General features: G+C 41.9%; 1 protein-coding gene across 1 annotated transcript; it reads right to left on the reverse strand.

Annotated features, from left to right (window-relative positions):
- Positions 1-1839: 1839 nt before the first annotated feature.
- nox5 (NADPH oxidase, EF-hand calcium binding domain 5) lies at positions 1840-12520 on the reverse strand. Its single transcript, XM_069140035.1, has 17 exons — positions 12165-12520; positions 10653-10796; positions 10422-10572; positions 10096-10306; positions 9771-10008; positions 9447-9600; positions 8642-8814; positions 8134-8321; positions 7931-8058; positions 7557-7693; positions 7290-7478; positions 7074-7118; positions 6153-6277; positions 5938-6022; positions 5720-5819; positions 4001-4167; positions 1840-3562 (listed from the first exon to the last, which is right to left on the reverse strand). The coding sequence occupies exons 2-17, from the start codon at positions 10770-10772 to the stop codon at positions 3431-3433; spliced, it is 2343 nt and encodes a 780-aa protein (XP_068996136.1). The 5' UTR covers positions 10773-10796; positions 12165-12520; the 3' UTR covers positions 1840-3430.
- Positions 12521-12569: the final 49 nt, after the last annotated feature.

Raw genomic sequence — 12569 nt, forward strand, 5'->3', positions numbered from 1 at the left:
ATAATATAACATATAACAACATATAATATAACATATAATACAACAACATATAATATAACATATAATATAACAACATATAATATAACATATAATACAACAACATATAATATAACATATAATATAACAACATATAATATAACATATAATATAACAACATATAATATAACATAATATAACAACATATAATATAACATATAATATAACAACATATAATATAACAACATATAATGTAACATATAATATAACAACATATAATATAACATATAATATAACAACATAATATAACAACATATAATATAACATATAATATAACAACATATAATATAACAACATATAATATAACATGTAATATAACAACATATAATATAACATATAATATAACAACATAATATAACAACATATAATATAACAACATATAATATAACATATAATATAACAACATAATATAACAACATATAATATAACAACATAATATAACAACATATAACATAACAACATAATATAACAACATATAATATAACAACATAATATAACAACATATAATATAACATACAATATAACAACATAATATAACAACATATAATATAACAACATAATATAACAACATGTAATATAACAACATGTAATATAATAACATATAATATAACAACATATAATATAAAATATAATATAACAACATAATATAACAACATATAATATAACAACATATAATATAACATATAATATAACAACATAATATAACAACATATAATATAACAACATATAATATAACAACATAATATAACAACATACAATATAACAACATAATATAACAACATATAACATAACAACATAATATAACAACATACAATATAACAACATAATATAACAACATATAATATAACAACATATAATATAACAACATAATATAACATATAATATAACATACAATATAACAACATGTAATATAACAACATAATATAACAACATATAACATAACAACATAATATAACAACATACAATATAACAACATAATATAACAACATATAATATAACAACATATAATATAACAACATAATATAACATATAATATAACATACAATATAACAACATATAATATAACAACATAATATAACAACATATAACATAACAACATAATATAACAACATACAATATAACAACATAATATAACAACATATAATATAACATATAATATAACAACATAATATAACAACATAATATAACAACATATAACATAACAACATAATATAACAACATACAATATAACAACATAATATAACAACATATAATATAACAACATAATATAACATATAATATAACATACAATATAACAACATAATATAACAACATATAATATAACAACATATAATATAACATACAATATAACAACATAATATAACAACATATAATATAACAACATAATATAACAACATATAATATAACAACATATAATATAACATACAATATAACAACATAATATAACAACATATAATATAACAACATAATATAACAACATATAATATAACAACATATAATATAACAACATATAATATAACATACAATATAACAACATAATATAACAACATATAATATAACAACATATAATCAACCAACATCTGCTAAAAATAGAATTAAACATCAACTTTTCTGAAACGTATGTTACATTTTAAATGAACTCTGTTTGATCCATAAAGTCGATATTTTATTGATTGTTCAGCAAATATCACAAAAATCCGATGATATCAAAGTGATCGATTCAGAAGTCTGTTTTCTGTCATATTTCCAGTTTCTAACCTTTTGAATAAAGAAACCAAATGAAACAGGTGCGATAGACGTTATTATAGAAATTATATTTATTTTGAACAACACAAGCAGTTTTTAAACATTTTCAGCAAAGATAAATGATGCTGAACATTTAAAGGCTTTGATTGAAGCTGGTAACCTAAATAGACCTATCACAATAATTCAAGTGTTGAATACATGTTATTGACCTGAAACAACCCGTTTTAAATGAATTTAAATTAAATTTAAATGAATAAATTGACCTGAAACAACATGAATGGTTTACTTTCCTCCTGAAGTGATTGATTTCATCCCAAGTTGGATTTAGATATTTTTGTTGATATAGTTTGTATGTGTATTTTCACTCGATCTTATTCTTACTGTATACGTATTTGTAATGTTTTTATTATTGTGTGCACCTTTTTCCAAAAGAGCAACAAATAAGAGAATAAAAAACCAAACAAGCTAGTGGAGGCTAGCACAGCTAGCTTTAGCTAATGCTAATTTACTGTCATATTTAAAAATAATTCAGTAAGTGAAAGATCAGTTTAGATTCTCCAACATCTCACAACATGTTTATCTCACAACCTGTTTACGACAAAAAACAACAAAAAAGGCAGTTTGATTAGAATCGTACAAAGAAAAGCAACACAGAGTGCTACTAAAAGCTAACTAGCTTAGCTTAAACGTATTCTCTACCGTCCACGTCGCCTCCAGCTTTGGATCTATGTTTTTATGTTTTTATTATTTCCTTCTTGGAATTCATCTTAAAAAGTCATTAATTTGCAGTTTTACAGCTCATATTTTTCTCTCATTTTCCTTTTTTCCCCCCTTTTTTTCCAGTTAGCGCTGTTCGCCTTAGCAGGGCACCGTTAGCACTAGCTGTTAGCAGTACGTGAAGCTAAATTAGCTGCTTTTTCCTGCTTCTTGAAATGTTGAAAACTGTTTTTTTTATTCTCCACCAGCGCGAGAATCTGAATGATTCAATATTATATATAATATATTATATATTATAATATCAATATTTAAATATTCATCATAATCAATCAATATTTAAATATTCATCATAATCAATCAATATTTAAATATTCATCATAATCAATCTAATTGATCAGCAGGAATCTTCCTTTAATAAACACGTAGAGCTACACGGGTACACAACGTTAATGATGTCACCACAGCAGAAGTTATGATGACATCACCGACCATCAGCTGCTGCAGGAGGGGTGTGTGTGTGTCTGTGTGTGTCTCTGTGTGTGTGTGTGTGTCTCTGTGTGTGTGTGTGTGTCTCTGTGTGTGTGTGTGTCTGTGTGTGTCTCTGTGTGTGTGTGTGTGTCTCTGTGTGTGTGTGTGTGTCTCTGTGTGTGTGTGTGTGTGTGTGTGTCTCTGTGTGTGTGTGTCTCTCTGTGTGTGTGTCTCTCTCTCTGTGTGTGTGTGTGTCTCTGTGTGTCTCTGTGTCTGTGTGTGTCTGTGTGTGTCTCTGTGTGTGTCTGTGTCTCTGTGTGTGTCTGTGTGTGTGTGTCTCTGTGTGTGTCTGTGTCTCTGTCTGTCTGTGTGTGTCTCTGTGTGTGTGTGTGCGTGTCTCTGTGTGTGTGTGTCTCTGTGTGTGTGTGTGTGTGTGTGTGTGTGTGTGTGTGTGTGTGTGTTCTCAGAAGTTCTCCTTGTAGAAGTGGAAGCCGAAGTGTTCACACTGAGCTTTGATGAGTTTGGCGAGAGCCGGCGAGCCGCAATAAAACACGTGGACCTTCCCTTTATTCTCCTCCGACACTTTCTGGAACACCTGACAAACACACACACACACACACACACACACACACACACACACACACACACACACAGAGTAAGTAAAGTTCTGCTGCAGCTCGAAATAACTTTTTAATGTTTCTGACTTTCTTTAATGTCTGGATCAGACATGATATGTTTGTCTGTCACCATGGTAATGATGGCAGATTGAATCAAAGTAACATAAATTCTTGCTGCATGTTTGTCGGCAGAATGACGACCATCAGTGATGTCATCAACCATCAGTGATGTCATCACCCATCAGTGAGTGACTTTAGCTAACAACACCGAGATAACTGATGGACACATTTTATTCACTTTGGATTTGATGAGAGAAGTTGAATGGGAGTCTATGGAGCCGGAGGCTTTTTGGAGCCGACCTCTAGTGGCACTCGCAGGTATTGCAGCTAAAGAGACACAGTGACTTCCACCTCACCTTCCCCCACTCGGGCCGTCCCGGCTGTGTCCGGGTCCTCAGGCCAGTGATGGAGTCCTTCTTCTCCTTCTTGGCCAGGAGGTCGAGCGCCATCTGCAGGCCGATGGCCTTCATGTCGTTCTTGCTGAGCGCTGACGTCATGTACATGTGCATCTCCAGGAAGCGACCTGAAGAACAGCAGCGCGTCTTTAAAAACTTTAAAAGTCTCCTCTTGTTCTCAGAATAAAGTGAATAAAAAGTGTGATGGATGAGTTTTCATGTGATTTGATGGTTTGATGGTTGTTGTTGCCCCAAACGACGAGGATGCCACATTTTAAGGTTTGCTTCACCTTTTCAATTCATTGGTGGACACTTTTTATTGCCCTCTCGTGGCAGCAAACACACATTACACTCATCAGTGAAGACGAGATGGCAGCTCAAATTTAACCATGCATTTTTGGAGGCTTTATCATATTCAAAAACTCATGAAAGTTGATACAAAAATCTCTCCTGGCGAAAAATTTGGGATTTTAGTGGAGTCACGAGTGGGCGTGGCCAAATGGCTCGCTCGCACCCCCTGAACACATGACCTGGCAGCTACATTTACCTACATGCACGAGATTCGGTGGACATGTGTATCACAATGAGATGTACAAAAAAGTTCCAACGCACCATTACGTCAACTCAACAGGAAATCCACCATTTTTTATTTAGTTGCCATTTTTGTCGATTCACACATGTTGTACTTTAACGAACTCCTCCAACAGATTTTGTCGGACCGACTCGAAATTGAGTCTGTGCACTCTTAGCATGTTTGGAATTAAAAGTTATCAAAAGAATTTGTTTTTGTTGATCAGTGTGCCCGGTTTTTTAAGTCATGACAAAGGGGGGGGGGATTGAACCCAAACCTTTTAGGCGAGAGGCTTCAGCACTAATTGCCGCAGACATTCTTTAGATAGTAGATATACATGTTTTCAGGGAGGTCTGCAGTGATATAGTAAATATATTGTATATAGTATATTGTATATGGTATATAGTTTATATAGTATATAATATGTTGTATATAGTATATTGTATATAGTATATAATGTATGTAGTATATTGTATATAGTATATTGTATATAGTATATAGTATATGGTATATAGTTTATATAGTATATAATATGTTGTATATAGTATATTGTATATAGTATATAATGTATGTAGTATATTGTATATAGTATATTGTATATAGTATATAATGTATGTAGTATATTGTATATAGTATATTGTATATAGTATATAATGTATGTAGTATATTGTATATAGTATATTGTATATAGTATATAGTATAACCAGGGCGATGCAGCTAAGTTTGATGTTTCGCCGTGATGCAGGAAGTTGATGTTTAAGGTCAAATGATGCTCCAAACCTCACAAAACTTTGCACATGCGTCAGCACCAACTCTCATTAGTTTTGACGATTTTTTTTAAAAAGAAGAATCAGAAACGACATCGAGAAAAAAATAAAAACTGCAAGTGGAAACATGTGGACCCTCGTGTGATGCACGTCGGGGAGCTGGCGGCCCGACCCGTTGGGTCTGCAGATCACTGCTTCAGTTTTAATTCAATTTACTGTTTGAAATGTGTTCGGAATGTTTGAGGTGACAGTTTGGGAAGAACATAAACAGTTTGATTAGATCTGTCTGGCGGTTCTAATTCATCTCCATCAGCTGATTTTTATATTTAATTGATGTCTGACCCTCCGGCTCCTCGTCAGCCTGGTCCATCTCTAGTTTGGTCAGTAAGCTGACGAACCACTCGAAGGACTTCTGGTCTCTGTTGATCCAAATGAAGTCGACCTACAGGGTGGGAGACGGAGACGGACAGAGACACACACACAGACAGACAGAGACAGACAGACTCAGATCATTTCTCCAACATGTTCCATTAAACTACAGCAGAATGAAGTTTTCTTACTTTGCGCAGCTTCATCTCGCTGTTTTTGATATTTTCACACCACGAGTAGTTACAGTTGGGACAGTTCTGCTTCCTCATGCGGTACCTGAACACACACACACACACACACACACACACACACACACACACACACACACACACACACACACACACACACACGTTCACCACCAGGCTCTCTGAGTCGGGACGTCCGGCGGTCCAGCAGAACTTCTTACCGGTACATGATGCTCTGCAGGATGGAGGCGAACGGCGTGATCCCGATTCCTGCTCCGATGAGGACGGCGTGTTCAGAGGCAAAGATCTGTCGGGTGGGAGTCCCATACGGTCCGTCTACGTAACACTGAAACACACACACACACTCTCATCTGTGTTTTTAAATATGCAGCAACAACATAGATACCGACATTGAACTCAGGCGTCTTTTAGCTTTGTTTTGGTCTCCACCAAGCAGAACCATCAGTGATGTCATCAACCATCAGTGATGTCATCGTTGGTTTGTGAACGTTATGAAGCCTCCAGTTCAGGAGCAGGAAGTGACCATATTTGGATGAGCTGGGGGAGGAGCCAGCGGTGGATCTGACCGATTTGATTGGAAACCTGACGATACTACGTCCCGCCCACCGATAGTTGTAACCTGACTGCACCACAGGCCTGTCAATCAAACAGACACGCCCCCAAAAACAGGTCTTCTTGAATCTTCTTTTCTAATGAATGAGGGATTATTTTCAGATGGACCTCCAGAAAACTAATAAGAAGGAGTGACTTTAGCTAACAACACCGAGATAACTGATGGACACATTTTATTCACTTTGGATTTGATGAGAGAAGTTGAATGGGAGTCTATGGAGCCGGAGGCTTTTTGGAGCCGACCTCTAGTGGCACTCGCTGGTATTGCAGCTGAAGACACTTCTGGATCAGAACCGTTTTTCAGACCTGGAAGCTAAATGCTACGTTACATTCATCAGCTGGTCTCTAACTGGATCAAACTGATGTTTGCTGCTGAGTAAAGGTCAGAGGTCACCGTGAGATGAATGAAGCAGAGCAACGAGCTGTAATCGGAGCTGTTAGCGCTCTGTGACATCATCAACCTGAGACACATTGAAACGTGTGTCGTAGATGATTCGTGACTTTCTCACCTTGATGTTGCAGAACCGGTGATTTTCACCGAACTTTGGAGAAACCTGAAGTTAAAAAGAGAAGCTGAGCGTCAGGAGTCTGAAAATAGTCCCCGAACAAACGCAGCATTTCCTGTTTGATAAAAACGCCTCCGAGATGTTTTAAATCCTTTTTTAGTAGGAATAATGTGATAATGTTACAATATAAAGTGTGTTATTAGCCGATAAGCTGCGGACCTCTTTGAGGGGCGGAGCTTCTCCCCGCTCCGCTGGCCCTAGCTCGTCTGGCGGCGGCTCCGCGGGCTCCTGAGCTCCGGCCGGCGCCGCGGCCTCACCGGACGGCGAGCCGTTCTGCCGGTACATCGTCAGCTCGACAGCCTCGTCCTCGTTGGACGCCACGGCTCCGTTAGAGGTGAACAGCTCTTCCTGCAGAAGACACAAAGAACCGTGAGACGGCGGGCGGGCGGACGGACACGCGGCCTACGACCTACGACCCCGTCCGACCTTCAGCAGCTGCCGGCGCCTCCTCAGGCTGCTGGCCAGCCGCTCGGGATTCAGCGCCGCGTTCTCCGGCTGCCGGAAGTACTCGTACAGCCGGTTGGTCCACTGGCCCATGGAGCGGATGTGCAGCCACACGGTATCTGCAGGTCAAAGGTCAACAGCGGTTAGCCTCATATTCACTGACGGTAGCATCTTCTATCTTTTCTTCAAATAATCGACGTGTCAATTGACAAGATATTCTGATGATTCATCACTTTTCATGAGCTGGTTTTTGAGATAAAACAACCGACCGATTGAGAATCTATAAATTCAGGAAGTAATCTGCAGGTGAATTGATGTTCCTGGTCACAGGAAGTAACGTTTGCGTGGTCTCGTACCCGACTGCTCCGGCGCGCTGCTGATGGTGAACGGGTGCCACTCGTACTTGGCGATCACCGGGATGTTGATGTAGACGTAGTCTCCGGGTTTGAAGTGGAAGAACTGAGGACGTCTGATCACCAGGTGAGTCACCTGATGGACACACAAAGAAACTGTAAAAAACTAAATCAACCTTCAGCGGTTTGTGTCTGAGAGGTCGTAGGTCACCTTGGACGGCAGCAGGTTGACCTCCACCACGTAGAGACCGCCCATCCGGGACACGGCGACGCCCACAACCTTCTCCAGCAGGAACACCAGACCCGGGACCACGAACCACTTCCAGAAGTTGGCGCAGTGGATTATGAGCAGAGACCACACCCACACGTAGGACAGATGGGACCAGTAGAACACCTGCAGGGGCAACAGATCACAATATTTCTCTTTTATTTTGGCGGGAGCTCAACAGGAAGACGTCCACCACTACAAAAGTATTTTTTACATTTTACACAACACCAGATAAAGTAGTATTGCTAAAAGCTAACTAGCCTAGCGTAGACATAGCTTAGTTAAAACCCAGTTTAATGGAGTTTAACAATCTCTTCATGCACTGACATCTGAATAGTTGAGTTTGTTAAACCCCATGAAAAAAAAAAGCTAAATCTGAAACGATCCCCTCTAAAAGCTAACAAGCCTATTGGCTAATTAGCCTAGCTTAGCATAGTGCCGTTTACCTCGAAATGTCCGCTGCGCCGTACGAAGGTGCTGGAGCAGAGCACCATCAGGCAGATCGCCACCTGCAGGACGACGCCGGTCAGCGACGCCGTTCCCTTCACCCAGCCGATCCCGGGTCGGGTCGTCAGCAGGTACTCCCACAGCCCGAACTCACCGCGCTCCGACATCTGGACTGAGACACAGCAAGACACGGATCTACGTCTGAACACCAGGACCAGGCCAGGACCGGGCCAGGACCGGACCAGGACCAGGACCAGACCAGGACCGGACCAGGACCAGGCCAGGACCATGACCAGGCCAGGCCAGGACCGGGCCAGGACCAGGACCAGGCCAGGACCGGGCCAGGACCGGACCAGGACCAGGACCAGACCAGGACCGGACCAGGACCAGGCCAGGACCAGACCAGGACCATGACCAGGCCAGGACCAGGTCAGGACCGGGCCAGGACCGGACCAGGACCGGACCAGTGTGTTCCATGCTCTATGTTCTACGGTGACTTTACTCTATGAATTGCATTGAGTTGAATTAAATCCAGATCAAAGATCCTGAACGGAACATTCAGAGAAAACTATAATAATTATTCTACCAGAGACCTGGGTGTGTGTGTGTGTGTGTGTGTGTGTGTGGTGTGTGTGTGTGTGGTGTGTGTGTGTGTGTGGTGTGTGTGTGTGTGTGTGTGTGTGTGTGTGTGTGTGTGTATGTGTGTGTGTGTGTGTATGTATGTGTGTGTGTGTGTGTGTGTGTGTGTGTGTGTATGTGTGTGTGTGTGTGTATGTATGTGTGTGTGTGTGTGTGTGTGTGTACCGAAGTTGAGGATGTGGGCGGTGGTGTGCACCAGTGTGCAGCAGAGGATGGCGTAGCCGACGATCTGATGCAGCAGGATGTTCTGGTCCAGAGGAAACACTCGGACCACCCAGGTGGCCCGGAGCCACGTCAGGAAGCGGCGCAGCATCAGCACCTGAAAACACACACACACACACACACACACACACACACACTGAACTGTGAGCGCAGCACTGCCCTCTGCTGGACGCTGAAACTCAACACACGCTGGACTGTCCACTGATCCTCTTTATTATTTTCAGCTCCTTCATAATAAATGTTGCGGTGGCGTTGAAGCCGTCGTACCATGACGAAGGTGCAGTTGAAGTTGAGACACTGGCCGCAGCCTTTAGCCACCATGAAGCAGGCGCCGCCGTGTCTGTTCTGCATCACGGCGCCGACGAACAGCAGCACGTTGACGAGGGCGTACACGCACAGGAACATCAGCTTCCTGCTGTTGTTCTGCCAGTAGGCCCGGGTCAGGTACCGGGGCGTCTGGCGCCGCTTCTGGTCCACATCAGGAGGCTTCAGCCAGTTAGCAGCGCTGATGAGGAGGAGAGGCGACAAACATTCTTACAGACGGTCAGAAACGCACCTCCTCTTGAACAGGTGATGAAACGGATCATCTGACCTGATGGTGAGGTTCTCCATCACCTCGGGGAAGTTCTCCAGCTCGGCCTTGAGCTCCTCGAAGGTGATGGCGCCGCTGTTGTCTTTGTCGGCCGACTCGAACAGCGCCAGCGTCAAGTCGTCCAGCTTCTCCTCCGGCAGAGAGATGGCGCTCTCTCGCAGACATGACTTCAGCACCGTCCTCAGCTCGTCCGGGTCGATGGAGCCGCTGCCTGAAACAACAGAACCGGGCGAGTTTACTGCCATCTACTGGACTTCAACACAAATCGCGCTTAGTTTCGTTAAACAGCCAGACAAAAACGAGCTTCCTGGCGCCGCGTCGCTCACCGTCCACGTCGTAGACCTGGAACAGGAAGCGCAGCTTGTCGGTCTCGCTGCCGTGGATCAGCAGGTCCAGAGCTTCCAGCAGCTCGCCCAGACTGATGGAGCTGCTGCCGTCCGAGTCGAACAGGGCGAAGAAACGCTCAGCGAAGAACGACTGAACACGACAACACAAACGTTAGAAACAGAAGAAGGTTTCCGTCCTCCTCCATCCGAACACTTCTGGTGTCTTCTCACCTCTTTGACCTTCAGCGCCGTCTTAAACTCGTCAAGGTCGATCTCCTTGTCCTCCCCGGCGATGCTCTCGAACTGCTTGGTGACCCACTCCAGCCAGCGGGCGTCCTCGTCCAGACTCATGGCACCTGGCCAGATCTGCTGCTGCTGCAGGAAGCAGATCCGAGGTCAGCAGATCCGAGGTCAGCAGATCCGAGGTCAGCAGATCCGAGGTCAGCAGATCCGAGGTCAGCAGGTGCTTCCTGCTCATCTCAAACTAACTGCTGACTCATCACCGAGTCCTCTGACCACGACAAGTTTTACCTTTGATCATTTTGAATTTTCTTTTTTTTTTCGTGTCAAAATGCTCTGAACAGACTGGACCTTTAATTTTGAGTGAACTGGACCTTTAACCCTGATCAGGTTCCTAATTAAATCAATTAAAGAAAGAATCGATCAGTTTTCCTCACACTGTCTGGATCTCTGAGACATCTGATCGATGATGGTGATGATGATGATGATGGTGATTAAGATGATGATGATGATGATGGTGGTGATTAAGATGATGATGATGATGATGGTGGTGATGGTGTTGATGATGTTGATGATCATGGTGATGATGGTGATGATGATGATGGTGGTGATGGTGTTGATGATGGTGATGATGATGTGATGATGATGATGTTGATGATGTGATGATGATGGTGATGGTGATGAAGATGTTGATGATCATGGTGATGATGATGGTGGTGATGATGATGATGATGGTGGTGGTGGTGATGATGATGATGATGATAAAGATGAACATTCAGCCTTCACCAGCAGCTGATTTCCCACACAGACGGTCATTGATCGTTACCATGGAGACGTCAGCCGTAAACACACAACAAACAACAAACATGTTGTGGCTGCTTCCTTTTCCGTGGTCACCAAAATAAAAGCTCACTGTCCTTCCTTAAAACAGTTTATCATTTTAAAGTGTTGAGGTTGATATTAATTACCTGAGGATATGAAGAAGATCAGCGACACGTGAAACTTCACTTTCATTTTGGATTTACCTCCAAACTTCAAAATTCAGAGGGCCGAACCTGCTTTTTAATTTGTGACTGAAACTATTAAAAAAAAAATCTGAAATATGAGGTTGGATCACAGACTGGATATAAAAGTGTTCGTAGGTTCAATCTGAACTGGAGGCTTCATAACGTTCACAAACCAATGATGACATCACTGATGGATGATGACATCACTGATGGATGATGACCTCACTGATGGTCGATGACCTCATTGATGGTTGATGACATCACTGATGGTCGACGGTTTGTTAAGAGTAGTTTTATTTTCAGGATTCTCACTAATCTCTGAAAATAAAACCTCTGAATTCTGATTAACTACAAAATTATTAGAAAATCAGAAATAGTTTTTACACCAAATCCTGATTTCTCTCAGAAACACAAACACATCTCGTCGCAGCAGAGAAACACTGAAGACAAATAAAATGAGATCAACACGTCTGCAGATGGACCAGAACCGGTTTACCTGCTGGTGTTTCTCCTCGTCTCTCCTCCTCCTGCTCGTCTTGTCTCTCCTCCTCCTACTCGTCTGTCCTCCTCCTGCTCGTCTTGTCTCTCCTCCTCGTCTGTCCTCCTCCTGCTCGTCTCGTCTGTCCTCCTCCCGCTTATCTTGTCTGTCCTCCTCGTCTCGTCTGTCCTCCTCCTGCTTGTCTTGTCTGTCCTCCTCGTCTCGTCTGTCCTCCTCCTGCTTGTCTTGTCTGTCCTCCTCGTCTCGTCTGTCCTCCTCCTGCTCGTCTTGTCTGTCCTCCTCCTGCTCGTCTTGTCTGTCCTCCTCGTCTCGTCTCTCCTCCTCCTGCTCGTCTCTCTCTGAACTCTCCACTCGTCTCCTTCACTCTCCGTCTGTGTCAGCTGGATTTGACATCCTGCTGCC

The sequence above is a fragment of the Embiotoca jacksoni genome, unplaced genomic scaffold (genome assembly GCF_022577435.1).
Source record: "Embiotoca jacksoni isolate LCO1_2020_lvr unplaced genomic scaffold, fEmbJac1.0.p SCAF_89, whole genome shotgun sequence".
NCBI lineage: Eukaryota > Metazoa > Chordata > Actinopteri > Embiotocidae > Embiotoca > Embiotoca jacksoni.

Coding starts and splice junctions, on each gene's coding strand:
- nox5 (XM_069140035.1), bottom strand. CDS start 10,772: ATGAGTCTGGACGAGGACGCCCGCTGGCTGGAGTGGGTCACCAAGCAG. Junction 7,694..7,930: donor CAGCGCGCCGGAGCAGTCGG/GTACGAGACCAC, acceptor TTTGACCTGCAG/ATACCGTGTGGCTGCACATC. Junction 3,563..4,000: donor GACGGCCCGAGTGGGGGAAG/GTGAGGTGGAAG, acceptor TGTGTTTGTCAG/GTGTTCCAGAAAGTGTCGGA.